The sequence below is a fragment of the Caloenas nicobarica genome, chromosome 16 (assembly GCF_036013445.1).
Source record: "Caloenas nicobarica isolate bCalNic1 chromosome 16, bCalNic1.hap1, whole genome shotgun sequence".
In the NCBI taxonomy this organism is placed as follows: domain Eukaryota; kingdom Metazoa; phylum Chordata; class Aves; order Columbiformes; family Columbidae; genus Caloenas; species Caloenas nicobarica.
This window is the reverse complement of record NC_088260.1, coordinates 14,778,040-14,806,009: the sequence shown is the minus strand read 5'-3', so window position 1 is coordinate 14,806,009 and position 27,970 is coordinate 14,778,040. Positions and strand designations below refer to the sequence as shown.

Genomic DNA, 27,970 nt, shown 5'->3' with positions numbered 1-27,970 from the left:
TTGTCCCTGAGCAAGAGGAGCAGCACGTGCCCCACATCTCCCCCCAGGGCCGGGTGAGCAGTGGGCCTGCAGGCAGGGCTGCCAGCGCTCTCCTGGGCACTGCAGCATGTGCTGCACTGGTGGCACAAAGCAGCAACGTGGCTGGGGAGAAGGACCCAAGGTGAAGGCGTCACCCTATAGAATAAACCTTTATTGTCTGGCTGGTGTTGGTACATGTGTCAACGCGGGTGTAGAGATGGTGATGGAGGGATGAGCGGCACTGAGCACATGGTGCCCCGAGCTGAGCTGGGGAGGAGAGCAGGGACTGCTGTCCCAGCTCACTCCTGGGGCCCCTCGCTCCCGCGGGACCCCTCGCCTCCCTGCCCACTCCCCAGCATGCGGGTGCTGCAGCCCCCTGGTGTGGAAGCGGCCCAGGGTGCACGTACGCAGTGGGAAGCAGGGTGTCAGCACAGGGCTGTGGAGCCGTCCCCAGGGAGGCGGCACCAAGCAGGGCCTACGGTGGGTAGAGGGGCTTCCTCACAGGGGCCAAGGAGAACCGCTGGCGGGCACACTGCCTGTGGAATGCACTGCAACCTGGGCTGGGCTGCAAAACCCCGCTCGGCCCCTGACCCACGACAGCCCTGGGCCTGATGGTGCAGCCATGCCCAGACCTCCCCAGGGACATGAGGGCCCACGGGTCAAACAGCTCCTGGAGAACAAATAATTTAACACACTGGAGTGCAGGAGGCAGCCAAGCTGGGGAGCATCCCTGGCAGCACCTGCCTGGCCCTGCGTTGCCCTGCCCACAGGGTCAGCCCGCAGCCAGCCAGGGCAGAGCGAGCTCCAGCGAGGCAGAGGCGTAGGGTTGCCCTGGTGGCAGAGCCCCCAGCGCCAGTCCTGTGTCCCCCCTAGACCCTTCTGGGGCAAGCAGCCCACTGGCAGCCCTGAGGGCAGGGGGCAGCAGGGTGGCGGGCAGGGCAGGCTCTAGCACTTATTCTGCTGCATGCGCAACTCGTGGCGACGCAGGTGGTTGTAGAGGGACTGCACGTAGGTGAAGACACACTTGGCATCTGGCTTCTTCCCCATGATCATCATGTCTTCCACCTCCACCAACGGCACGCAGTCCACCAGCGTCCTGCAGAGACGCAGACCTCAGCATGGCTCCAGGCCAGCTGCCCCACCCCAGGGGCTGGGATGGGGGACCCACGCTGCCCCGGGCCTGCTGGCACTGGGCACTGCTGCCCTCAGCTCCGCTCAGCTCCTGCCCACCTCTCAGTACCCGCTGCAGTCCTGCTGCTCCTGGCACTGGGAACAGTGCATGGTGCCTGTCTGCAGCCCTTCCCCCCGGTGGTCTCTGCCCCAGCTCTTGGTGCTGGCAGCCACCCCCTGCAGAGGCTGTGCCGACCCTCCTCCTCCTCCAGCTGATGAGGGAGACCCGCCAGCCTGCCCACACATGTCTATGCTGTGCCCCTGCCCCAAATGCCATCAACTGGACCAGCGAAAGGCAGAGGGGTCCTGGTCGCTTGCTGCCCACCACTCCTGCTGCGAGCCCTTGCCCAGCTCTCCTGCCTCCCATCAGCTCTGCCAGCTCAGTTCCCACACTCATGGACTCGAGCTCAGGGCGCTGCCTGCCCCAGGCACAGCACCACTGGTGCAGTGGGCACTGCCCCCCTCCAGCCAGCCCAGCGCTGGCCTGTGCCCACCACCTGCCAGCCGGGGCCGCAGTGCTGTGCTGGGGTCTGCGCAGGGCCCTGCTCGAGTAGCTGCCAACCTTGGGGGGTCCTGGCAGAGCAGCCATAGCCGTCCTCACAGGCCACAGCTTCTGGGCTCCGCTGGTACCCCTTTGGGGGGGCCCTACCCTCACCACCCACCCAGCTCTCTGGGCTGCAAGTGCCATCTCTCTCCCTCTCTGGGGCTCTCTAGGCAGCTTGAGGGGGCTGCCAGCACAGTTTGGGTAGTCACTGGAACAGCCAAGCAAGGCACAGAGCGGGGGGCACTTCTGTCCTTTTGCTTTCTGCTGGGGGTTGGGGCTGCAATCCTGCCATAGCTGCCACCCCCTCAGCCCTGCCCAGGTCCCTACACCCCTGCCAGGCAGTGTGGTAGGTGTCAGTGCCCACCAGGGTACAGATAGGGCCAGAGCACCCCAGGCTGCTGCTAACGGCTGATGTGGCCGTGAGCGCCTGGGGTGGACTGCGCCAGCACCTGGGGACTGCGTGGCATGAACTGGCAGCCCCTGCTGATGCCATGGCCGGCCTGGCTGCTCTGGTCCCAGGGCCACCCTCCAGCGGGGGCTGTCCCCCAATGACAGGGTGCACTGGGCAGCTCTGAGCACAGGGAGGGTCTGAATCCCAAACTGCCACCCACCACTACAACACCCCCCATAAGCCCTCACCCCCATCTTCCCAGGCAGCAGTAACCCTGCTGCACACCTCAGCCCACCAGCACAGCCCACTCCAGCCCCCTGGGCTGGCACCGACACAGCTGAGGAGGGACCCCAGCTGGTGCCAGTGCCCTGGGACACAGCAGGGTCACCAAGAGCCACACAGCACAGAGCTCTGCTGGGACCCTGCTCCTGCACCCTGCCACTCCAGCTCTCCCACAGGGCTTCAGCTGTACTGGAGGCGATGCAGCCATGGAGATGATGGGTTCCAAGCTGATGGCCTGGCCAGCACTGGCCCCATCCAGGGATTCGGTTGCCTGAGCTCAAGGCCTCCTGCTACCACCCGCCCTGGCTCAGGAGGTGATGGCAAAGGAACAGCAGCGCAAGGAGAGCGGCTCTGCCCTTATAAAGCCAATGTTTGGGCCTCAGTGTGCTGGTGCTATGCGGAGCCCGGGGGGAGCGGGAGCTCCAGCGCCAGCTGGGATGCCCCCGAAGACAAGCACAAACACTGCAAGACGAGGCAGGACCCAAGCCTTGACTCACAGTTTCCAGGCTCCCCGCTCTTGCCCATATATGAGCAGGCAGCACCTCACAGGCCAGGGCAGGCACCATGGCCCCTGCCTGGCCCCGCAACAGCGGCTGCAGCCCCTCCCCGCCGGGGGCAGCAGCCACCACCAACCCCAGGGCAGCGGGAGGAGGCAGCAATGCGAGCGGTGATGCTGGGGCATCCCACGGGGGCTCACCCACAGCCAGGCAGCACCGCTGGGGCTCACGCTGCTGTAGAGCACCCAGAGCGGCACCCCCAGCAGCTCATCCCTGGGTCAGGCTCAGCAAAGAGGGGAGAAAAGAGCTGTGGCAGCTCCATTCCCTCTCATGCCATCCCCATGGCTGGAAAGCCAACGGCCTCCCAGGGCGACAGAGTCCCCACCTCCCCAGATCCCCATGGGTGCTCTTCTGGAAGGCCAGAGGCCAGCCGGCCACCTCTGCCCCTCTCCTGACCACAGTTTGGCCCCGCTGGCCAAATCCACCAGCACTCATCCCTCGCCCACCTGCTTCCCCCAGCCTCTTCCCCAGCCATGGCGGCCACTCCCCGGCCCCTCAGCCAAGTGGTGGCAGTGGGGCACAGGCAGGTATTTGGAGGGGAAGGTTCTCACCATCGCTCCCGGGGGGGTGAAAATGGGCTACGACTTTTTGGTTTTTACCAGCCCCTTCTGGACCAGGCAGCGATAGAATTCCTGAATGTATGTGTACACACACTTCCAATCTGGCTCGCGCATCCGGACCATGTCCTCCACGTCCAGCAACTGCGGACAGTCCGCGTGCTTCCTGGGGGCAGGGAGAGAGAGGGGCAAGCCAGTGACCGCAGCCCAGTCGGGGAGGGGAGGAAGAGAGAAAACAAGAGACATGGATCAATGCAGTTCCCGTCCCACCCCCAGGCAGATGCTGCTCTGCTCTTGCATGCTCTGGGAGTGCGCGATGCAGGGACAGGAGGGCTCCGGGCACTGCTGCACCAAGGCCATTCAGTGAGATTTGGGGGGCACAAGCAAGGGAGGGGGAGGACAGGTGAGCGGCGTGGAGAGGCGTGAGGTCCAGAGGGAAGGACAGACAGAGGCGGAGGAGGAGGAGTGAGGTGTTCTGGCACGCCGGGTGCTCAGGGAGCGGGTTCCAGAGCGGAGCAGCGCTCTATATAACCTCTATATAGACCCGCTGGGAGGATGGCGGGGGCGAGCCCAGCCCTCCTGCCCAGCTCCGCTTGGAACTGCGCGGCACAGCCCTGGTGCAGGAAGCTCAGGAGGAGACGCTCACAAGAGCTGGAGGAGGAGGAAGGACGAGAGGCCACCTGGCTTCCAGGCTGGAGAGATCGATGGCTCTCTCAAGTCCACGCACTGGTTCCCCAATTAAGGCAAAAAGTCCATTACCAGGAACGCCAAGAGCCAGGCACGCGGCCCCCTTCTCACTCATCCAAACAGCACCACAGCACCCAGGGAGCTCATGGGAGCTCCCAGCTCACGCCACCGCCCCGGGCACCGGCTGGGATGGGACCTCCACCTGCCCGGCCCTGCCACTGGGCAGGGTGCTGGAGGGGAGGAGGAGCGGGTGGGAGAGAGACAGAAGGAAGGAGAGAGGGGCTGGCTGCCAGCCCTCCAGCTGGACACGCTCCCGTCTCTCAGCACCCAGAAAAACCAGAAGCAAAAGGGGAAGGGAAGAGACTGGAGAAGCTGCGATGGTGTTTGAGCTCCAATGACCGTGAAAGGAGGCACTTGGCACGGACAAGCCCTGCTTCCCAGGGGCTGTGGTCCCACACCCGGCACCCCAGAATGGGATGTACTGCCTGCAGCCAGGTGGGCTTGGGGGCTGCTGCCCTGCCTTTGGGTGCTCTGCTCCACACCCAGGAAGCCCAGACCCCCACGTCCACCCTCGCCACACCAGACTGGGTCGTGCTGGCTTCTCGTGGCTCTGTCCACGCAGCCACTGCTTTCTCCCCAGTGTCCAAACCTTGTTGCACGGCACAGGGGGAGCGATGCTGACGGGTGCTCACTCCCAGAGCCATCGCCCCTGCCTGTGTTCCCCCTCGCCCCAGGCAGCGAGCAGGAGAGCTGCCCTGAGCTACCCTAAGCCCACGTGATGTCATGAGAGCTACGTACTCTGCGGAGGAGAAGGCCACTTCAAAGTTGTGGCGGCGGTTCTGAGGTGTCAGTTGGCTGTAGTCAAATGCCTCAGGGAAGAAATTGTGGACCAAGGCGCAGAAGGCCATACCATCACTCCAGCTGGATGAGAAGTTCTGGATGTCCACGTGCTGCGAGGGCAGGAGAGTTATCAAGAGGCAGAGAAACTGGCCCTGGGGACAGGGAGAGGAGGTGGCACTCACCTCATAGCCTCGGGTCTTGGCTCTGCACCAGTCCAGCAACATCTGCTTGATGCTGTTGGCATTGGTCACACAGCTGGAGGAGCGCTGCACGGGGCTGCGTGCTGCCGCGGGGTTTGGCGAGCTGTGGCAGAAGACGTGGGGTGTTATCCAAGTAGTGCTCGCTGCCCCAGCCAGCCTGCCCCCGGCCCAGCCTCACCTCCCACCCTCCTTCTGCAACTTCTCCATCATGGCCTTGCGAGCCTGCGAGGCCGATGTCTTGGGCAGGCTCTGAGCTTTCATCAGCTCCTTCTTTTTCTCAGCCTGACGCCGCTCCAGCGCAGCCAGGCTGCTCTGCCTGGAGGCACTCTCGTCTTCACGGTCGAAGATGCTGGGAAAGACAGAGACAGAGCTAAAGGGGCTGTGGGCAGCCAAGGAAGGGCACGTGGTGGCCTCAGCCCACTGTCAGCCCCGGAGCTCTGGAGACCTCAGTGTCCCTGTAGGGTGGCTTCAAGTGCCTGGCTGGCAGACATGTCTCCATGCCCATGGAGGGAGCGATGGGGACTGCTGGAGAAAGTGAGTGTGCCCCAAGGACCAGGAGGCTTTGGGAACATCCCTGCACAAGGACACTGCAAGCTGGGCAGAGAGAATTTGTGCAAGCAGGAGGCTGACAGAGACTGCTTGGGGCTGATCCCAGGAAGGCACCACCGCTTACCTGCCTGTCTTCTTGGAAGAAGAGCTGTAGGATGATTTTGTTTGAACAAATGTGCTATTGCCATCTGCAGAGAGAGGAAGAGAGAGGCCTTGGGCAGGAGCCAAGGGAAGCAGTGCCAGGCAGGTGGGGGGCTCTGCCTGTGCCACAGGCAGGGGTGGATCAGTGGCAGCAATGCCTTTGGCGATACACCAGAGGATGCTATGGGGAAAGGACAGCAAAAGCTCTTACTGTCTGATCTCTTCAGATAACTCGACTCCGTGGTTGTGGTACGGGAGGTCTTGGTGCCATCACCTGCAGGGGACAAGGAAATGGGATCAGCTGGGGACAGGGGCAGCGGCATCCACAGACACCAACTGCTGTCAAGCACCCTTGCATCCACATAGTGCCACAAGAAGTCTCAGGTGGTAAAGCCGTGGCCAGGGCAAGCAGAGGGGGGACAGCACAGCAAAAATGTCAGTGCGAAGGAGTGAGGGAACCAGAGCATCCCTGACCCCTGCAGCTTGAGCCACACAGGGACTAGAAGATCAGAGGCATAGGGGACAGGAGACAGGCCCAAAGTGCAGACAAGGTCCCTCCCACCCCAACGGGATGGAGGATCAGGTGAGAAGTCACCAGAGCAGATTCCTTAAAGATCTCCAGGCAGGATCAGAGCAAGCCAGAAGAGATGCAGCAAACCGGCCCTGAACCACAGTCCTGCTACCAGCGTGGTTAAGGCACACCCACAACAAGTGGTGAGAGTTGCAGAGAGAAGCTGCAGTGGCAGAGTGCTAGGAAAGACATTCCACGGCCTCCCGAAGGGCCAGCACACCAGCTGTGCTGGGCAAGCAAGCCCTGCGATGCCCCAGCACAGCCCATACTAGACTGGATGAGATGCTCAGTCTTGGTGACGGTGCTGCGTGCCAAGCCATCGGCTGACTGGGTGCTCCGCGTGGTGGTGGTCTCAGTGGCGTGGCTGGCCCTCCCTGCCATAGCCTGGCTCCTTGTCTCCTGCAGCCGCTGGTCCCGCTCCTTCTCCCGCTGATCTGCAAAGACAGGTGGGAGATGGTGTCAGCAGTGAGAGGCAGGGGCAGCACACACAGTCCCTGCCACGCCAGGCGTCCTGCCTGCTGCTGCCATCCACAGCTGGCTCATGGGAAGGACAATATCCTCAGCCTGGCACAGCCAGGGGTGCAGGAGACCCAATGCGCCCTCCTGCTTTACCACAGATGGATGGCCCCACTCTAGCACCCTGTCTGCTCCACCTGCAATACCACAACCACAGCCCCAACCACCACTGAGGCCGCCATGCCCAAGTACCTCGCTTGCGCTGGCGCAGCTCCCGCATGGCATTTCGGATCAGTCGCCGCTCCTCAAAGTCTGTCGTCCGATCCAGCTACAGGAGGAGGTAGAGGTCAGCATCACACCGCTGCCACCAGCTTGGAGTCCCCTTGCCTTCCCCTGGTAGCCCAGCAGCAAAGGAGATACCATCTTATCCAGAACATCCTCATCCTCGATCCTGTTCAGCTCCTCGATATTCAGCTTGCTCCTTCTCTCCAGCTCCCTCACTTGGACCTTTTCCATGCCGTTGGGCAGCTCCGGCTCCAGTCTTGTTGCCTGGGGCTGCTCCACCACCAGTCTTGTTGCCTGAGGCTGCTCCACCACCGGCCTTGGTGCCTGAGGCTGCTCCACCACCAGCCTTGATGTCTGAGGCTGCTCCACCACCTCTGGTTCCATCTACAAGGACAGCACCACATGACTGAACCCCTGCCAGCTCAGCCACCGCCCCCATGCTGCTCGGGGTCCAAGCCCCACATCACTCTGACACTTGCCCAGTGCCATGTGCAGCAGGGACTCTGGAGAAGACATGCTACGTGCCGTATAAGAGCTCACAACCGGTGGGACGCCATGGGCATCCACAGTGACCAAGGCAGGAAGGGGAGAGCAACATCCTCCCTTGTGGCACCCGCTGCCCTGGGAGGGCCCAGCAGTCTCTGACCTCCTCTCAGTCTGGCTGCCAGAACATTCCCAAATATTCCCCAACCCCCATCACGTCAGGGTGCCAGGGCCCTCCAGCAGGCAGGGGCTGCCCGGGTGCTCCAGGCTGGGCAGTGCCTAGTGCCCTGCAGCAGGCAAGGTGCTGGCAAGGCCAGTGCACACCATTAGCAGCACAAGGGATTTCCAGGGGATTAAGGGACTTAGCAGAGAGAAGAGCTTGTGCAGGAGATCAAGAGCCTCCCCCGCATCCCGGCTCAGGATCCAGGCCAGCTCAGTCCCCACCAGAGCAAAGCCAGGACGCCAAGTCCCTTTCAGCACGACCCTCCAGCAATGTGCAGCAGGCAGCGGGCCAGGCCCGGAATAGGGCAGGGAGGCAGCAGAGGGGACGTGCTGGCGCGGGGCCAGAGCAGCCCCACTGTGCACCTGGCCCCAACCCGCATCGGGCTGCCGCGGCCCAGCACCCGGCCCATGGCGAAGCCACCGGCGGGAGGTGACACAGGCCACGTGCGCCCTTGCCACCACCTGTGCTTCACCACCGCTGTGCGCGGGCGGGGGCAGGACAGCTGGCTGCGGCCTGCCCACCCTGCCGGCACGCCGGCAATGCGCAGCAGGCAGGCGCCATTTGTCCCCCGCAGCAGTGAGCCCAAATGGTAGCAGCTCCCGGTGACACTTTGTTGCCCATGCACCACAGCCACAGTCCCACCTTGTGCCAGAGGCTTCACCTTGGCTCCAGACACCCCGGGACTGCCAGGAGCCCCATGGGCCAGGGCCACCCTCCCGTCCCCCCGCCGGGCGCTGCCGTGGGGCAGGGCTGCCTGCACTCACACCACTGTTGCTCCTGGAGAGGTGCAGGGTCGATTGCTGGCGCGTGCTGGAGAAAGCAGGCGGATGGGCCACAGGGCTGCTGGGCTCCTCGGTGCCCTCAAAGTGGGCGCAAGGATCCTGTGCTTCCAGAAAGAGGGTGCTGATGTCCTCTCCGGGGGGCTCTGGCCCCAGCCACAGTGCCAGCAGGTCGAGGCGGCGGCCCAGGCGCGCCAGCTCTGCCCGCAGCTCCAGGTGCTCCTCCTCCAGCGCCCGCAGTGCCCGCGCCAGGGGCTGCACCTGCTGCAGCGCCTGCTCCAGCTGCCCCTCCACCACCCCCCGGAAGGCCCCCAGCTCCCGCCGCAGTTCCATCAGCTCGGCCGCCCCGGCCTGCGCCAGCCCCTGCAGGCTGACCCCCGGCATGGCGGCGGTGCCAGCGCGCACGGCAGCGTCCTCGCTCAGCTGTCCTCTGCCCTTTATAGGGGCGCTGGGGACACCACCCCCCAGCTGGAGGCTGGCCCGGCACAGCTCCGCGCCCACTGAGCTATTCTTGTCGCAGCAGCTGGGGGTCCCGCACGCGGGTGCCAAGGCAGGCGCTGGCACTTGGCAGCATTTCCAGCCCCAAGACCAGGTGGCTCGGTGGGGGGCAGCCCCACCTAGCAGCGCCCCCCGGGCTGCTGCCAGTGCCCTCGGCGCCTGCTTGGGGATGCTGTGGGGCACAGCGGGTGGGGTAGAGCCTCTGTGTGGCATCAGCCCCAGACCATCACCATGCCGGCTGCCCCATGGCCGGAGACCACCCACATGCCCTTTTGTCCAAATTCCATCCTGCTCCTGGCCAGCATCAGCCACAACGCCGCGACACTGCCAGCCCCAGGCTGGCGCTGGTCTGAGGGCCTAAGTCACCGTCCTCCCATACTGCCTGGCGAACACCCCAGGGGGAGCAGGTCCCCGTGCAATGGGCACGGGCAGCCCCCCACCAGTCAGAGGACATGCTGCAGTAGCCACTGCCCCCAGATCCTCACACCCCGCCGGTCCCTCCGACTGAGCCCTACCTGGCAGGGCTGTCAGCACCGCTGCCACTGCCTCCTCCTCCCTGCCCGCTGGGAGAACACCTGGAGGCGGCGTCTCCCGCCGGGTGGCTGATGGGTCTTGAGCCCCCCACCCCACCAGGCAGTGCCACTAATACCTTAATTAGAGCCGACAGGCTGCTTGGGCCAAGCCTGCCCAAGCGCATTAGCGTGGGGAAGGCACCCCTCTGCAGGCAGCAAGCTGCCTGTGGGCAGCAGGACCTGCCAGCTAGTGCAGGCAGCTGTTGAGGACAGCACTGCCAGGCTGTGGGCACTGCCTGCTTCATGCTGGCGAGGGCCGAGCAGAGAACCCGAGCCAGCGGTGCCGTGGCCACCAGCAGTGCCATGGCCACCAACAGAGCGGTGCCTGCAGAGGTGGCTCAAGGAGCCCAGGGCCACGAGCGAGGCAGCGCTGCACTTGACATCCTGGCTCCTGTCAAGGCTATGTGCGCCTTGCATTACCCTAGATGGCCAGGAGCAGATAAAAGCACTAAAAGGGCTGCACACATGGAGCTGCCTCCTGCACACACCAAGTCTCATTGCCCTCAGCACCCGGGGGGCCACACCCCGCTTACCCCCCAAAACAGAACAGGGGGATTTTTTTTTTCCTTTTTCTTTTCCAGTCGAACCCAAGAATCCCTCCTGGGTCAGGCAGGCTGGGGCTGCCACTCCACTGTTGGCTCGAGACTGCAAAGCAGCAGGAAGAACCGCAGCCCACAGCTCCGGGGTGGGTCACAGACCCTCAGGGAGCACCTCCCGGGGCAGACTGCCCAGCACCACAGCCAAGGCCCCTTCCCAGGAGGGAAAACAGAGGGGTGGGTGGCGATGGGTTTTTCCCTAAGCTGCTTCCACCCTAAAAGGTATTTAAAACAGAGGGAGAACCACAGATGGTTCCCAGTCCGCTTCCCCTCCACCTCCCCTGAATGTCTGCATACACAGTGGCACAGTCCAGGGGGTTCATGTGGCTGAGGGTTCACGTGCAGACCCTGCGGTCTCTTTGGAAAAAAAAAACAAAACAAAACAAGAACAAAACCACCAACAAACAAACAACAAAAAAACCCAACGAAATAAACCAAGAACACCCCAAAACCAAAAGCCAGAGCTTCTGGACCATGCTGCCAGCACCAACCCACCCACCCTCGTCACTGCTCCCCACCCCAAACCCAGGACCCCCAGACCATGCCCAAGTGGGGCATAGCCCCACAGCACCCAACCTCTCTGGGCACTCACCTTGATGACATTGCTGCTGACACTGCTGATGCTGCAGACGCCACTGCCGCTGCTGGGGATGGTGGTGATGTGGATGGGGGTGCCCCGCAGCCCCAGGGTCACCTCTGCAAGGGGAGTGGGAGGCATGCAGGATTTGCGCCAGCCCAGCAGGCTCAGCCCTGCACCCGGGGAGCGGCTCTGGCCTGGCTGCCTGGCTGCTGCACGCATCCTGCCTCAGTGTTGGGCACTGAGCTCTGACACAGGGGAAGGGCTTTGGGGACAGCCAAGGGATGGGGAAGCCAGGCCCCTTTCACCACCCTGGCTCGCCCTCCTTCCCAAGGAAGGGCACTTTCCACAGCGCTTCATCTGGAGCCAAGACCTCCTGGTGTGAGGGACAGCCCCAGGAGCATCCTAAGTCAGCCACGTCTGCAGGCAGGGCTGGATCGGGGCAGGGGCGGATCAGACACCATGCAGCAGCAGGGATGGGACAGAGCAGGACAGCAGGAGGTCGGTGGGGTCAGAGCATGAATGTGGGGCAAAGGATTGGGCAGGGCCACAGGGATGGCACAGGGGATGGACCCTGGGCATGAATGTGGCAGGACACTGACTTTGGGGACAGGCTGCGGGGCCAGACAGCCTCCCAGTACTGAGATGCCCTGAGCAGGCTGAGTGTCCCCACTAAAGGATGATGGCTGCCAGGCAAGCTCCTGCCCACAGCTTCTGCTCTTCTGACAGTGCTCGTGCTCAGCTCTGGACTGCCAGCACTCAAACGCCACTGCTGCTGCTAACACATCCCGTCAGTGCTGCCTGGGTAATCACTACCCACCTGGCCATTGCTGCCCATCTGCCTGCTGGTTTGCACCTGCTCCCTGGTGCCCACTGCCCTGTCAGTGCCCAGCTGCCCACCAGCACCCACTTGCTCCAACTGCCCACATCACCCTGTCAGGAGCACTGTCCCACGGTGCTACGGCCCTGCCAGCGCCCACCTGCCTCACAGTGCACACTGCCCCTGCAGCGCCCACCTCCCTGAGCGATGCCCACTCACAACCACCACCCCTGCAGTGCCCAACTGTCACACTGCCAATCTTCCCCACCCAGTCTCCCGGCAGATGCCACCTGCCTGCACTACCCATCTCCCTCATCCCATTCTCACCACGGATGCCCCTGCCCACATTGCCCACCTTCCCTGCCCGGTGCCCACCTGCCCGCTGGCTGCCGGGGGCGGCCACGACGCGGGGCGTGAGGGGCTGCATGCGCCCATCCTTGATCTCGATGGTGAAGTAGGTCTTCATGCCGTCAAGGCCAGGGCTGGCACCGGAGCGAGGGCCGGCGGGGACCGGGGCCGGGCGCCGCTCTGCGCCTCCGCCGCCGCCGCCCCGCGCGTTTTGAGCGGGCCCCGGCGGGGCCGTGCGGGGCCCCCGCTGCCATTGGCCGGGGCCGGCCCGCCCCCCCGCGCCGCCCGCCCCCGCCGCGCCGGGGGCCGGTCCCGGACCCGCCGGGGTGAAGCGCTGGGCGCGCTCCCGCACCGAGGATGCCCGCGGCGGGGCGGCGGGGCTCGGCTCTGCGGGGGACAGGCACGATGTGGTCACCGGGGCTGCAGCGACCTACAGGTGTCCCCGCCATGCATGCTGCACCTCCCTGCCCGGCCCCGCGCAATGCACGCCGCGCCCCGGGGTGCCGTCCACCATGCCTGCTGCCCCCCCCTGCCCTGAGGTGCCCCCACCATGCATGCTGCCCCCCAGGGTGCCCGCCGCACATGCAACACCTCCGGCTGTGGTGGCACACATGCTGCCCCGCTCCCCAGGGTGCCTGCAGCCCTGCAGAGCTTCTGCCCCCACATCTGCTGGGGTCCGGCTGCTCGTGCACATGGGTGGGGAGGGATGGATGCTGGGCAGGTGGGCAGCGAGCAGCCAGCCCCACTCAGCCAGGGGCATCCTGCCACCGCAGAGCTCGGCGCTTGCCCAAGCTCTGCCGGGGACCTCCCGCCACCGGGAAGCGGAAAGAGCGGAGGCAGCCACCGCTGGGACCTTACCCGTGCGGCCAGCCGGGCGTGAGGAGGAGGGCGCTTGCTCCCACCGGTGAGTGTTCAGGCGAGCCTGGGTCCCCGCTATATCCTGGGTGGGCACTGCCACTTGGGGAAGGACATGCCAAATACGCAAAGAACAGGACAAGAGGGGCAGAGGGTGAGTGTGGCAGAGGGTGCTGTTGCCATCCCCACCCCCCCACAAGCACAGCACCCTGTGGTCCCCCTCCCTGCCACCTCACACTCCCCAGAGCGTAGTGCCAAAATGCACCAGCCCTCACAGACACCTGGCTCTGCCCTGCAGTGCCAAAACTACGCTGCAGAGGAGAGCAAGGCAGAGATGGGGCACTAGTGGCCCAGCAGGGGCAGCGAGTGGTACCTGGGGTCTGTGCCAAGAGACTGGGATCACCCCTGCACCTGCCAGGCTCTGGCATAGCAGAGCTAGTCCAGGATTGCCTCTGGAGAGGAGAGGGGGCTCAGTGGCTCAGCCCGCACCCAGGGAGCAGGCAGGCACCAAACAGGCAGCGCTCTGGCCTGGGGCTGGAGTTGCTGATGCCCAAATGGGGGGCTCAGCCTTTCTCCAGGACCCAGATTTGAGACCTCAGGTGAGGCAATGGGGGGTCAGGTCCTGCACACTTCCATCCACCCTGGGGCTGTGCCACACTGCAGTCCACCACCCCCCAGCATCTCCCCAGGGCTTCTGTCTTCTCAGGAACCAGCAGCCCATGGGGCTTCTTGGAGGAAGGGGACCTCCACCTGCCAGAGCAGCTCCAAGTGGGAACCTTGACCCTGGGGGCAGCGAGCTGCTTTGTGTTTTCCTCCTCCTCCCTCCATTTGCTCCCAGAACAGCCGTGGGGACAGTTTTCCCGGCAGTAGGAAGAGGGCAGGTGCTGGCCCTGCCATCCCTCAAGGCTGCGGGGAGGACCCAGAGGGTGCTGGGCCCAGCCGGGCCAGCAAGCACAGCCCCAGGGGGGTGGGTCGGGGCCAGCAGGCGGACGGCTCCCGGCCTTATTGGGACAAAGAATGCAAAAGGCCGGGGTTTGCTGCAGGCACCAATTCCCTTTCATGGCCCTGCTGCTGCCCGGCCTGGAGCTGGGGGACAGATAAACAGCCCACGCAGCACCTCACTCCCCCAGCACCCAGCTGGGGCAGGCACTGCACAGCCAGGTGGCAAATGGCCACCAGCTGGAGATGGCCCCTGGCCTATCCACATCCTGCCCTCACATTTCTGCCCCAGCCTGTGTGGGCATAAGTCACGTCCCCATGACTGACGCCCTTGCCCACACCACTGGGGTGCGTGTGGCGCAGAGCAGGGGGGCACTGAGGGTCCCCTGGTGCCCAGCTGGTGCGGGGGGCAACAGCCGCAGCACTCCCTCCCCACGGGGCTGCACTTACCCACTGGTGGCTCCCCATGCCTCCCAGCCGGCCCCAGCACCTGGCCACGCAACCCAACACCAAGCTGCAGGGAGGAAAGGGGGCAAATCAGTCAGCTAGGGGGGCCACACCTCGCCCCCCTCAACCTTCATGCCAAAGTGCCTTCACACATGGGATCACCAGTTCCCGGTGAAGGGAGCGGTGATGGCCCCAGCCTGTGCCGCCGGTTCTGTACCTGAGTGCCAGCACCGGGCTGGCATGGGTGGGGCTGCTCCACCCGGCGGCTTTGCCCCACACTGGGCACCTGGGTGCTGGCGGGGCTGCCCGGGCTCCCTTCCTTCCAGCCTGCCTGGGGCTGCCCTGGGGGCTGGGCAGCACCCAGGGAACACAGCTGGGCTCGCTCTGGCTCCTTGCCACCATCTTCAGGCTCTGGACTGGGCTCTGGGGGCAGCTGCAGCTCCGGGAGCACGAGGGTCCTGGAGACCACAGCTGCGGGAAAGAAGAGACGCTGTACACGGGGGAAGCCTGCTCCTGTGGACCCACCAGGCGCCCGGCTCTCCTGTCCGCACCACTGGGATATGCCATGCTGCCCTCTCCATCCTCCCACCCCTGCCCACAGCTGGCCCAGCACTGCTCCAGCCCCGGGCACACACCTGGACAGGGCTCTGCCACCAGCATTTCTGGGGACTCACCCTGGGTGCTGGGTTTCTGGGGGTCTCCCGCCTCCCGGCTGCATAACTCCTGCATTCCAGCCGAGACGTGCTCCTGCTTCACTGCATCATCTGGCTTGTGGGCCTGGGGAAAGCAGGGAGTGAGAGCAGGGCCAGTGCCACTCCAGCCTCTGGCCAGGTCACCCTGTTCCATCACTGCCACCTGGCCAGAAACCTGCCGCAGGCTGTGGCCTCTTCCCGTGCTGCCGAGGATGGACAAGCCACCCCTTCCACAGGGGTCACTGCAGGACTCTGGCATGGGAACAAGGGTCCCCACACCTGCTGTCTCCACCAGGCAGTGAGGGGGATGCTGTGTCTGCTCAAGTGGGGGATCTAAATCTGCTGTACCCCTGGTGCTCCTGGCACTCCTCTGTGTGGGGCTGATAAGCACCAGGGCATGGAGCAAGGAGCTGGCTGTTGGGGTGCTCTGTGGCCCCTGCCATAAGTACACAGCCTTGTCTAGCACAGATACCAGAAGGTGGGAAGAGAGGACAACTCCTGCCCAGTGCCTCTGTCCCCTTCTGCCCCCAGCCCCAGGGCTGCGTGAGGCAGAGAGCACCCGGTTTGGCATCACCCTGTCCCTGCCCACAGCACTAGCAGTTCTGCTTGGCAAAACATGGGATGCTCTGGGACCACAGACAGGTGACAGGTGTGTCCCTGACACATGCTTGAGCAGGGCCAGGGTGTCTGGGTGTCACCAGCCATGGCACAGGGTGCGAGTCCTGGCTCTGCCAGTGCCTCCAGGTGCTGATGTGACTCCAGAGCAGGGGGAGGTGGAGAGGGGTGCACCAGGGAACCTGGACCCAAACCCAGGCACCACTGCAGCCAACTTTTAAGGGAAATGGCGTTGTGTTTGGAGTAATCAGCTGGACAGAGTGGGAGAGCCCTGCCAGCTGCTCAGGAGATGGCCCAGCATGGCCAGGACTGGGGGCAGCATGCCACCACATCCAGATGGGGAAGACAGTGCTGAAAGGTGGCACAGGGCCACATCCCCCCTGTGGCCTCTTGCCACAGCCCCAGGGCAAGCAGACGGGAAAGCTGGGCAGAACACAGGTGAATGTGGGTACCCATATCTTCCTGCTCAGCTGTGGTTATAACCACAGCTTCTTCCTTCCCCATGCTCTCTCCCAAAGGGCAACCCCACATGGTGTCTGTACAGGGACTTCCTACTGTCACAAGAGCCGCACTCCCCTGCAGGGTCACTGCTGCTGTGCAGGAAACTCAGGCTTGTCTCTGTTCCTTCCTGTCCTGCCCACTAGCTCATCCTTCCTTCGGCCGTTGCTGGTGGGGACCAGCCTCGCCCCAAAGTGAGCCCCAGCTGCGCAGGGGCCAGCAGGAACAACCAGCATGGGAGGGGGCCGGGGAGGGGGTCAAGGTTTCTGCCTGTGCAAGAGGACTGATGTACGCAGCTGCCGCAGGCAGGACGAGCGGCTGTCGCCTCCAGAGAACAACATTCCCGCAGAACTGCTGCGCGGAGGGGGCCACCAAGTGCACCCACAGCACTCGCACTCAGGCTGCATCCTCAGGGAGAAGCCCAGGAACAGTCAGACCTGAGCCCCCAGCCCCAGCTGACCTCTGCTGGGTCCACACTGGCATAGCCCAGCTGCATCCCCCATGTCCCCAGGGACTCCAGCTCCACCTGCCCTGGTCCCCTTGGGTGGGCGAGCCCAGCATGCCAGGGGCTTCGCACCCCAGGGAGGCAGGTACAGGAGCTAAAGGGAAGGGCAAGGAGGTGTTTAGTGGCCCTGTCCCCGAGCAGCGCCCTGCACACTCACCACTGAGCCTCCAGGTTCCTCGGCAGGAGGTTGCTCTGCAGCTCCCCTGTAGCTGCTCTCCTCCGGCCCAGTCAGCGCTGACTGCTCTGCATCATCCTGCTGGCTGCTCTCCCCACTGCTGGCTATGGCCAGGGGCTCAGCGCTGCCCTCGCCACGGCTCTCCCTGCTCCCTGTTAGGGCTGGCAGCTCCGTATCATCCCTCTGGCTGTTCTTCCTGCTCCCAGCCAGGGCTGGTGTTTCAGCATCGTCCCTCTGGCCGCTCTTCACATCCCCAGGCACAGCAGGGCACTCCCTCCGGCTGCTCCGCACGTTCCCAGCCAGGGTTGCAGCTGGATGGGAGCAAAGGTGGTATTTAGGAAAGAGCTGCCCACATTCCAAACTCTCTGGGGTAGCTGTCCCGGGACACAGGGACAGCGCCTCACCTTCAATCTCCTCAGCCCGCAGCTTGCGTATGGCAGCTCGGATCAGCTTGCGCTCCTCGTACTCACCTGCCGCCCGCAGCTGCAAGAGGGAAAGACCCAGGAGAGAGGAAGGGTCAACCTGGCACACAGTCAGTCCCAGACCACAGTCAACCACGGCACACAGTCACTCACCAGTTTTGTCAGCTCCTCCACGTCAGTGATGGCTTCGAGCTGCCGGGACAAGGCAGCCAGGGCGGTCTGCTGCTCCTCCTCCAGGCGCCGGGACCTGCGTGGGGGCGAGAGTGGCCAGCCGGGAGCTGCCAGGGTTGCGCAGGACCGAAGTCCTCTCATGGGCAACGGCACATTCAAGCAGGGGACCCCGCCCGCGCGCCAAGCCGCTCGGTGTGGCGCTGCTCCCACCCTCTGTGCAAAGCACAGTGGGGCCAGGCATCAAAGGCACCATCCCCTGGGGCAGGGGCGGGGGGTGAGGAGCACCCGCCCCACGCCAGACTCACCGTGGCCAGTTCTCCTTGTCGTCCTGCCGGTGGCTGCCGCGCTCGGGGCGGAAGCGCTTGGATGCCAGCGCCTCCTCGTCCCGCTCCAGCTCCTGCCGCTGCAGCTCCCTGATCGCCGAGCGGATGCGGCGCCGCTCGGCCAGGTCCAGCGTTGCCTCCAGCTGGGTGTGACAGGGTCGGGCTCAGCACTGGCTCCAGCCGCTGTGGCCCCCAGCTCAGCCCTGGTGCCGCCCCGCGCCGGGCTGCCCACACACCGTACAATGGGGCCGTCTGTCCGGCGGGGCCCACGCACACAGTGCATGCTGCCCGGCACTGCCTGGCCCTGCGGGGAGTGGGCATGGCCCCCCCAGAGGCAGGATTCCTGGACCAGCCGTGGTGAGGAGGGGCTGCCACAGCGGCACTGAGTCCTCCAGGCACATGAGGGGCAAGGAGACAGGAGCAGCATGGCACGAATGCCCATCAATGGCCCATGCAGCCCCCAAGGGAGGGTTCCCTGCGGCCCTGCCTCATCATGCCATCAGCAGAGAGATGAGGCGGCCTGCCCATGCCAACCCCTCCGGCAGCAGGCGGGGACAGCAGAGCCTGTTCTCCTGCCACCCCCACAGCAGGAGGTGCTGGTTGGAAGGGTCCCAGCACCCCACCAAGGAGGGCCCCCCTTCTCCAGCCCTCCTGCATCCCTCCCCACTCTCACCCAGCACTAGGGGATGGCAGGCAGCTCTCAGAGCCAAATCCATGAGCAGGATCTGTCCTAAGTCAAAGTCCAGCCCCCTGTGTGTGGGAAGCACAGCCATGTCCTGCCCACAGCCCCCCCATGAACACCTCATGGGTGCTCCTCAGCCCACCTGCCAGAGGCACCCAGAGTTGCTTCCCCTCTTCCAGATCAGATCCACAGCCCTGCCACCAGCCCAAGTGCTTCAACGCGGGGGGCAAGCATGGCACCCCCAACACTGAAGGGTGGCGGAAGGCAGCTGGATCTGCAGGGAAAGGCCAGCCAGGGCAGGCACAGCCCAATGGTCCTCCCACTGTCCTGCTGTGGGACAGCGGGACTGACCCGGTGCTGGGAACCCAGGAGGCGATTTCCCATGGAGCTCGTTAAAAATAAACCCCATGACCCACAGCAGCTGCTGTCAGCGTCAAGCACTGGCATGCTGGGAGCAGCTGCGGCTGCGCCGCGGGACAAGAGCATCAGTCCCCTCCCAGCCCCACAGGCCACCGCCGGGCCACCCATCCAGGGTCTTCAGGTTCCACTGCAGCCGGAATCCAAGGTTGCTCCCTCAGCAATACCCAGGCTGAGCAGTGCCAAGGGCTCTAAACCACCACCTGTACAGGGCCCCCAGCAAAGCCATCGCCCTTTGCTCTCCCTCCTTGGGGTCTGAGGACCAGGGGAGGATATTTCCATCCCAGTGAAGCTAGCAGGCACACAGCCACCACGTACCGCCCCAGTGGCAGCCAAAACTGTGGTCCTCCAGCCCCTGCCAGCCTCAAGACTCAAACAGGAGCATTATCCTTCCCCAGCTGGGAAGACCCCAGTGTGATGCTTGGCAGCTGGGACCACCGACCCCCAGGGCGGCTCCTCCCAGACAGCCCGGTGCTGGAGACACGCGCAATATTTGGGGCGGCCGCTTGAAGCCAGGGTGCTCCCTCCTGTGCCAGCTGGCAGTGCCATCCCTCCCAGCACGTTGCAGCCACTTATTCCATCCCGCAGCAGCACACGAGCCTGCATCCCTGCTGGAGCCAGGGCCTGCAGCCCCCCTTGGCGTCTTGTCTGCAGCTGGCACCTCCACTGGCACAAGGGCAGGGAAGTGGCTGGGAAGAGCTGGGGGATGTCAGGGTGGAAATCAGCCCCTCCATCCACATGGGCCTCCCATTGCCCCTCTGTGCTAGTCCTGCCTGCCCCGGGCAGCTGCCTGTACCCTGGGGACGCTGCTGCAGGCAGGGACGCTGGCTGCCAGGACAAAGGCACCGAGACAGGTCTCTGCTCCCGCAGAGACTGCGGCCACCCCAGTTGGCCAGGAAGCCCAGCTCCAACATGCACAGGGTACGAGCGATGGAGCCTGGTCCAGCAGATGTCCTGTGGCAAGCATGGCTCTCCCCACAGCCGCACGAAGGACACGAGGACCAAAAAACACTCCTCTGCTGCACACCGGCAGGCCAAAGTCCCGGCCCTTCACTAAATAAGCTGCTGGTGTGGTGCGTGGTGCAGCCCCGGTGGCTGGGTCACAGCAAAGCAGGGGTGGCAGCAGCTGCAGGAGCTGGGAGTGCTGGGAAAGGGGGGACATGACAGGACACCAGTCCTGCGCACCCCAGAGCAGCGGGTGGCACCCACATGCTGCGTGAAACCCACCCGCCAGCTCCAGGGCCTGCTCTGCCCAGGAGGCTTCAGCTGGGACCTGACCTGCACGCGGGTCTCGGATGGCTTCTCCCTGTGGTAGAAACAGCAGCAGGACAGGAGAAAGAGCTTTGTCCCAAGCCCACGTCAGCAGGGAGCCGGGATGAGGCAAATGAGTGGCTCTAGAAGCTCCGTGGCCAGCGGCGATGGGGAGCGTGCCGGAAACCACAGCTGGAGCCAGCGGGTGGGAAGGGGCCAAGGGGCCCGACGCTGCCGGCACAGGCAGGCCCAGGGATCAGCACATGCCAGGGCCCCAACAGCCCTGCCCAGCCGGCAGCAAATTAATGGTTACCAGCAAACGCCCGCCTCGGCACACACAAAGGGGCTTTGTGAAAAGGGTGCTGGCAAGGCACCCGTGGGCTGCTTTCCTGATGATGCCCAAGCACAGCAATGCTCAGAGCCCCAGCATGGCTGGCAGCTTCTCCAGGAGGGCTGTAATTAGCCCTGCATCCATCCGGCTCCCCGGAACAGCTGAGCACAGAGCCCTTGGCAGGCTGGAGCCTGGTCACAGGGAAACTGCTCTGGGGAGAGGAGGGAGGCACATCAAGCATCTCCTGTAGAAACAAGCTTCGCTGACACCTTTGGAAGGAGCCACAGAGACTGTGGCTGCCTCACGGGCAGAGGAAAGTAGGAAGGACGGCTGGGTGACAGGGACATGGCTGGGACACAATGCTTCTCAGGGCCATTGAAGTCCTTCCCAAAGGCCACCAGGTGTAAGAAGAAGGGGACTTTATGGCCATGACTTTCCTAGCTCAAGCCTGCCCTGCTTCTGCCTGCAAGGGGATTTGCATCTTTCCTGTCTAACTAACCAGGCTGAGACCTGGAGGGGCCAGGAGAGGGGAGCATTGCCCAGCCCTGGACCAGCTGACCACAGCCTGAAGCTCAGCACAGCTCCAAGCGCTCAAGTGACTGCCTGCTTCCAGACACCCAGCTAAGGGCCACCCTGCAGTAGCATCTACCCCGTTCTCTGCAGCTCCCTCCCCGAGCTTCTTCAAGCCCTTTGTCACCTTCATGCTGCACCACAGGTTCATCCCAACTGGTCTCCCTGGGACTGTGGCAGGCAGCTGGGGTGGGAGCCACATGGATGCCTATGGGAAGGAGTCGGGCAGCAGAAGCTCCCAGGCAGCTCCCAGTCCAGCCAGCGTAGCAACGGCCCTGGCAAGGAGGATGCAGGGACCTGCTCACATCCCCCAGACTCCTTCTTCCAGGAAGTCAAGGGCCGTCACGACACTGCTGTCAAGGTCTCTCTGGGAGAAGGGAGGAGAAACAGCCCAGAGTTAAATGCTGGGGAGGGCAGAGGAGCAGGGAGGAAGCGGTGGGAGAGGCAGTTTTCCCTTATATGGGCTAATCCTCTTCCAGCTGAGCGGAGCCAAAACCTAACCAGAAAGAAAAATAATTCCTTCCCCGCGTCATGTCAGCTTGGAGCAGGCTTTCCTCGGCCTGCGCCACACAGGCACAGGGAGACCCAAGCCACAAGCAGGGTGCTCTGGGGATGCAAAGCCCCAGACGGTCAAAGATGAAGTCCCAGGGAGAAGCAGTGCTTGCTGCACGGGTAAGATCCACCTTCCCAGGCCGGCTGGAGATCCAGCCGCACCACAGACTTGACACCCACCCTGTCACCGCTCCCGGGGCTCTATCTCAGCCCAGAGACTTCAGCTGGGACATGGCAGAGCCAGAGCACTGGCAGGACAGGGGGAAACCCAGACCACTCATTCCCACTCCTTCAGGGCTCCCCGTTGGCCCTGGTGTCACCCCACGGAGAGTGGTGGGCTCTCAGCCCATCAACAAAGGGCAAGTCTGCACGTTGTCACCCAGAGCAGGCTGAGGATGGCATGTCAGGAGGCTCTGGCAGGGTAACACAACCCCCATGTCGACCCCCTGCCCACAGCACGGTGCAGCTCCCGCCTCCCGCCGGTGCCACAGCACCCCAACTCTTTCCTGTTCCCGCAGAAGCGCCTTCCCGGCTGACTCAGCTTCCTGCCGTAACCATTTCCCAGCACCCGCCTGGGCCACCCCCTGCCCGGCACGCGGGGCACCCAGCAAACCCCCAGCCCTGAGCCCGCGATGTCCCAGAACCGGAGGGGAGGGCAGGGCTGCCCAAAGCTGTTCAGCATTTTGTAAGGCTTCCCAGCACAGCAGCCCTGGCTGAGCAGGTCAGAGCCCAGCATGCACGGTCCCACATTTGGGACACACAGGCACTTGTCCCCCACGAGCCCACCCAGCCCCAGCAGCTGTGAAGCCAGGGCTCAGCTCCAGCTCTGACTCCCAGGGGAACAAACAGAGCAGGGAAGCAAGTTGGATGTTGCTCCAGGAGCTGCCGCACAGGAGATGCCCAGCCATGAGGGCACAGAGCCTGGGGAGCAGCCTCTGGCACCAAGACAGCCCCAGGCACCGCAGAAGCAGAGACCTGGGCCAGATGGCAGCCGGCACCGGGACAGCGGTGAGCAGGTAGCTGAGCCGGCAGCAGGAAATGTCTCAGGCTGGAGCCGCCAGCCAAGGAGCTGGAGCAAATGGACAGACGTTACAGGCTAAACGGGGATGTGAGCAAAGGGCCAAGTGTGGCCAAAGCAGCAGGGCCAGAGTCTCTGGAGTCACTGGGGCAGGACAGGGGCTTGTGCTAGAGCCCAGGCGTGCCCAGAGCTCCGGCCCAGGCCAGCTCGGGCCCCTCCCGGTGCTGCTGCCCAGGAGCCCCCAGGCACCGCAGCAGCTCCTTGCCCGCGTCCCCATTCGCCCCCAGCCCGAGGTTCAGCGGCGGCTCCTCCACCCGCGGAGGCGCAGACGGGCTCCTGGGACAGCCATCACCTCCCCTCCCCTGGCGGGGCACGGGGAGCCGGGGCACCGCCAGCCATACACCGACCCGTCCCCCCGGGAGCCGCCACGAGCGCCATGCCCCGGCCCTGCCCGCCGCGGGGACTCACCAGCTTCCGCAGCGCTCCCTCGTCCATGCCGACGAGGTTGTCCTGGGACATCCTGCCTGCCCGCCCGCCCCGCCGCTGCTGCTGCTGCTGCTGCCAGCCGGAGGCCGAGACAACAAAGGACGGCCGAGGCGGCGCAGCCCCGCACTCGCTCGGCCCCGCACTCAGCCCCGGCCGCGCTCCCGCCCGCGCTCCCGCCCGCGCCGCCACCGCCCGCCGATTCCCGCCGCCCCGCCCCGCCGGCTCCGCCCACCCAGCGCCCGCCGCCGCCATTGGCTCCTCGCTGCGGACGGCCCGGCCCGGCCCCGCCCGGCCCCGCCCCGCCCCGCCTGGCCCCGCCCCGCCCCGCCGCGCGCGCGGGCGGCAGCGCCGTCCCCGGGGTCCCGGTCCCGGTCCCGGCCCGCGGAGCCGAGCGGAGCCGAGCGGCGCCGCCGCGCTGCGCCCCGGGCTCCCTTGGGCCTCACACGCAGCCCGGGGGCGATGCCGCGGGTGTCCCGCCCGCCCGCGCCGGTTCCGTGCCACGGTGCTCGGGCCTAGCTCGGCGGGGGGTCGCACCCCCCGAGCGGTCACAGGGCACCTGGCCGCTCCCCCGGCGTCTCGGCGCAGCCTTTCGCCGCAGCTTTTAGCGCCCCGCCAAATGCGAGTGCAGCGCTGCCTGCAGACCGGCCCCACAACCCCCACCCTGCCCGCGGGCGCGGAGGGGTGGGGGCGGCAGCGGGCGGTCCCCTCCGTCGGTCAGCCCCGCGGAGCCCGCTGCCCAGGACGGCTCCAACCAGGGACCCCAGCCTGTCCCCGCCCAGGGCAGGTACTGCCCCTGCCCGCCAGAGAAGCTGCCGCACCTCCAGTTTGCTCCGGCACCTCCTGCACGGGGCCCTGTCGCCCTGTCCCCACGGGGCCTGGGGGAGATCACGCCGTGGGGGGCAGCCCCGCGTGCTCTGTGGGGCTCGTGTTGGCCTCTTCCTGACGCTTTCACAAGATTCATTCCCAGGGCTCTGCCAGACCCCCCACCCCACAAGGGCTTCCTGGGGACATGGCTGCGTTGCCTCACACGGTCCCAAGCACCTGCTCACACTCAGGAGCTGCTCGTGGCGTCCTCAGCCCTTCCTGGCCCTACATCATCCCACAGGACTTCGGTTTGGCCCACACCTCTCTCACTCTGACTTCTGCTACCCCAAGACAGGGTATAAATACTCCTCTACCGCTCCCATAGGCCCCCTCTCCCAGCCAGGAGTGGGAGCAACAGGGCATATCGGGATTTAGGGAGGTATATATTCCTCCAGGCTCCCGTCTCATCCCAGATGGCAGTGCCAGGACAGCCAAGCCCAGGTGTCAGGGTGGAAGGAGGATCCTGTGGAGACCTCAAGCTCCCCACCTGGCAGGCTGCAGCTCAGACTCGGTGGGGTTCAACCTTGTTTCTGGGCAAAGGCCAGTAGTCGTCCCCGGGGAGGACAAAGCCTGGCCAGCTCTGAGGTGCTGTGGGCTCTGCAGAGCAGGCAGCTGCCACCTGCTTCCAGCTCCTGTGAGAGGGGGAGAGGTGCTGCACCCCTGCCCCGTCCCACAGCTCAGAGACCAAAGGGCTTCCCCAAAGCAGGTCACTGAGATCCAGTTCACTGCTCGTCCAGGAGTTTCCAGCTCCCTGGGGAGGTGTGTTGGATGGAACACGGCTGCAGCCTCCTCTGCCACAGGGAAAGACCCACCACTGCAGGCCAGAAAAATGGCTTGTGCTGGAGGTGCCTAGAGGGTCCAGCAGGGTGGATCTCCGGCCGAGCTGGCATCCCAGAGCGCTCAGCTCCCTGGCAGAGGGAGATCCCTGAGCATCATCCAGCTCTGCTGGAGTACAACAGCCCCTTCCCAAGCAGCCGTGCTAAAGACAACCCCTCTAAGCACTGTGTCGCCCAACAGGTCCTTCCTATTCCTCTGCCAGCCTCAGAAGCTGTGTGATCTTCACTTGCTGGATTAGCCCTGTGCTGTTAGGCTGCCACACATGCCACGAAGGGTTTTTCCACTGCCCACAGCTTTGCTCATTACACAGCCACTTGGGTGAGGTTGTACCTGGGGAGCAGGCACTGGGTTCACACCCCACTGGGGAGCAGCTGTCCTGCCTTCAGGGCGTGTGGGGGACCCTGCTGGCAACCTTGAGCTGGTGGGGGTGCAACTGGTTTGTTCATGAGCCCCTCTGCCAGCAGCAGCACTGGGGCAGTAGCACTGGATACTGGTGCATGGCTGGCAGCACTGATGCTGGGCTTCCTGCACAGAGCACCCAGCTGCAGACGCACACTGAGCTATGCTGGTAAAGCAGCCTTGGATGCACAGCTCTCAGCACATGAAGCAGTAACTATCCTGCCTCAGCTCCCCCAGATCTGCACCTCTCCTGGTTTCATTCACCCCAGGTAACAACCCAGCCACATCCTCACAGACCCTGCAGAAAGGGCCAGCACAGCAGGGACTGCAGCCCTGCTCTGCTCCACGCAGCCTCCCCCAGGGGCTTGCCAGGGCTGTGAGGTATGCGTGCATCCAGCTGAGCGCAGCCTCAGAGAAGCAGACCTCCTTTTTCCCGTGAGAGTGAGGTGAGGAGAGATTTATAAACCACTCGGGGAGCACAGAGTTTCCGGCTCCAGGTCTGGCTCTGAGGAGAGCAGGGAGGGCAGTGGCCTGCTGCCCAGCCTGTTGGCACTGGGCAGGTGAGGATGCAATCTCATCTGCTTGCAGGGCAGCTGTCATGGGCCAGCGCAGGCAGATTGCCCAGCAGATGCAACAAACCCGGTCCAGGGAGCAGGGGCCTGAGCGGGCACAGCTGGGCTGGTCCCTGGGGGCTCACTCAGCCAGGGGACAAGTGCAGCAAGGGGTGGAGAGTCAGAAGTTCTTTGGGTTCCCTTTGTAGATGCAAAACATAATGTTAAATAGCACTACTGGAATTTTATTGTGCCAGTATGTATCTGGGACTGCTCTGGCCCAGGGGCCGGGGACACCTTCCTGACTCAAGTGTGGGATGATGCAGATCAAGGGTAGGAACATGGCTGTCGTGCCAGGAAAGGAGAATTCAAGTGTCTTTTGGGCCTGTGGCCTTTTCCCAGGCCGTGGCAGCAGAGAGGAGTACAGGGGCAGGCATTACCTTGCTGTCCTGCCAGTGTCGCCCTGGCAGCACTGACACACAGGCAGCACAGGGCTGCACAGGCTGCCAGAACCCTGGCAGTGGGGAGAGGAAGGTCCCGCGACCCTTCTCTCCTCCTGCCTGCTTCAGCAGCACACAGGAGCTTTCCCAGCCTCGTCCCTCCTCCCCTGGGAACACCTGACACCCACAGAGCTGTGTCACTCCCGCTCTTTCCACACCCAACACTTCGTGACCACTCCTGAGGTCAAAAATCAGCTGGACATGGCTGGCCCCAATCTCGCAGAGCAAGCCAGGGAGGGGGGACCTGCCACCCTAGGGGATCCTTGGGCCAGGCACCTACCCCTGGCTGGCAGAAGTATCTGGACATGCTCAGGGAGGAAGAGGAGGAGGAGGATAGCACTTGGCTTCCCTGCACTGCACTGTTTGCCCATGGCAAGCACACGTGTAGCCTGACGCGGCCACTCCTCTGCATGTTGACACCACGGCAGCTCCCATGGAGCACCGTGCTATTATAAACAGTGACATCATACTGGCTGAGGTTCAGGGCTTTCAGACCCATTTCCCATGGCACCCCATGGCAGATGGCCCTGGTGGTGCCCAGCTCCCGAGCAGGGGAGAAGCTCCTCCAAACCCCTGGGGCTATGGGAGCAGCAGGATTATCTGCATCTCCTCCTCTCCCTCCTGGGGATTGCACCCTTGGGTGTGAGGATCTGCTAGGATCTTCCCAGCCAGCAGGTCCCCGGCTACCACATCGCTGGGTTAGCACTGAGACTGGCATGAAGACTGGCCAGAGCAGCAAGACCTGGGGGTGCATGTAGCGCTTTTCCCTCAGAGACATGGCAGGACAAGGGATGGGTGAAGGACTGCCCCCCAGCTCTCCCCCTGGGGCGTGGATGGAGGCTGGGCAAGGCAGGCTGGGGGGAATGCACGGGAGAGTGTCTGTGAAGTGATGAGACGAGCAGTGCAGCCGGAGGTGGCAGAGTGCAGAAGCATGGCAGCTCTGCTGTGGCCAGACCAGTCACAGGGACCATCTGCCTGCACAGAACGGGTGAACTGGTGCCATTTGCTTAGAACAGGTCGCTTGTGCCTCAGCACATGTCCCCATTTCTTAGGTGTGACTCATGTCCTGCTGGGAGCGAGGGCAGGATCAGGTGTGACAGATTCCTCACATCCTGCTGCTGGCACGGGCACTGGGCAGACTCCTGCCTGTCCTGGGGATGCTGCACAACCCGGGAGGGGAAGGAGCTGTATGACAAAGGGGGCCCCACCTCTGGGCTGCCACACTGTCCGGGGAGGAGCAATGCTCTTGTGGGCACTGAGGACTCCAGTTGTCACGCATACGGCTGGCACATATGGTAAGCAGCATGGAGAAAGCATGTACCGCTTCTCTATGACCTAGAAGCAATTTGCCCCAAGTGTGGCTCTCCAGGCCTGGATCTCTGTTGTGTCTGTCTCCACACAAGGAACAGAACAGGCAGGTTTGTACATCTGCATCCAGGATCTGGTCTGTCTGCTCACGCTGCCCACGGAGGTGCGGACACCCTGGCCCAAGGTTGGACGTGTGTGGCAGGTGGCTGCAGTGTGCTGCAGCGTGAGGTCACACTGACCATCGGTGCACGTTGCACATCTTGCTGTGCGAGAGGCTGGACTCCACACTGGTGCCACGCTGCAAACAGGAGCAATTGCTGGCGAGTGCCCAGGGGGCTCAGCCTGCATGGGGCCCACGCTCACACTCCTTGGCAGGAGCCTCTTGCAGAGGAAGGATCCTGTGCCACACATGCCTGCC

At 64.3% G+C, this 27,970-nt stretch overlaps 1 protein-coding gene across 2 annotated transcripts; it reads right to left on the bottom strand.

Annotated features, from left to right (window-relative positions):
• Positions 1-169: 169 nt before the first annotated feature.
• SMTN (smoothelin) lies at positions 170-23,243 on the bottom strand. Of its 2 annotated transcripts, XM_065646800.1 has the most exons (21): positions 23,076-23,180; positions 17,769-17,929; positions 17,446-17,539; positions 17,275-17,353; positions 16,853-17,181; positions 15,060-15,162; positions 14,603-14,856; positions 14,389-14,452; positions 13,003-13,101; positions 12,172-12,531; positions 10,992-11,095; positions 7,384-7,632; positions 7,216-7,291; positions 6,777-6,941; positions 6,148-6,210; positions 5,920-5,983; positions 5,425-5,595; positions 5,229-5,349; positions 5,005-5,156; positions 3,514-3,685; positions 1,024-1,114 (listed from the first exon to the last, which is right to left on the bottom strand). In XM_065646800.1, the coding sequence occupies exons 1-20, from the start codon at positions 23,124-23,126 to the stop codon at positions 3,541-3,543; spliced, it is 2,904 nt and encodes a 967-aa protein (XP_065502872.1). In that variant the 5' UTR covers positions 23,127-23,180; the 3' UTR covers positions 1,024-1,114; positions 3,514-3,540. The 2 variants fall into 2 exon arrangements, with proteins under 2 accessions (XP_065502873.1, XP_065502872.1); XM_065646801.1 differs by lacking the exon at positions 3,514-3,685 and having other exon boundaries at positions 170-1,114; positions 23,076-23,243.
• Positions 23,244-27,970: the final 4,727 nt, after the last annotated feature.

Excerpts from the sequence above, each read along its gene's own strand:
- SMTN (XM_065646801.1), bottom strand. The coding sequence starts at position 23,126 with ATGTCCCAGGACAACCTCGTCGGCATGGACGAGGGAGCGCTGCGGAAG. Across the intron at positions 14,857-15,059 it reads CCAGAAACCCAGCACCCAGG|CTGTGGTCTCCAGGACCCTC; the intron begins GTGAGTCCCCAG and ends TCTTTCCCGCAG. Across the intron at positions 5,350-5,424 it reads TTGCAGAAGGAGGGTGGGAG|CTCGCCAAACCCCGCGGCAG; the intron begins GTGAGGCTGGGC and ends CTTCTGCCACAG.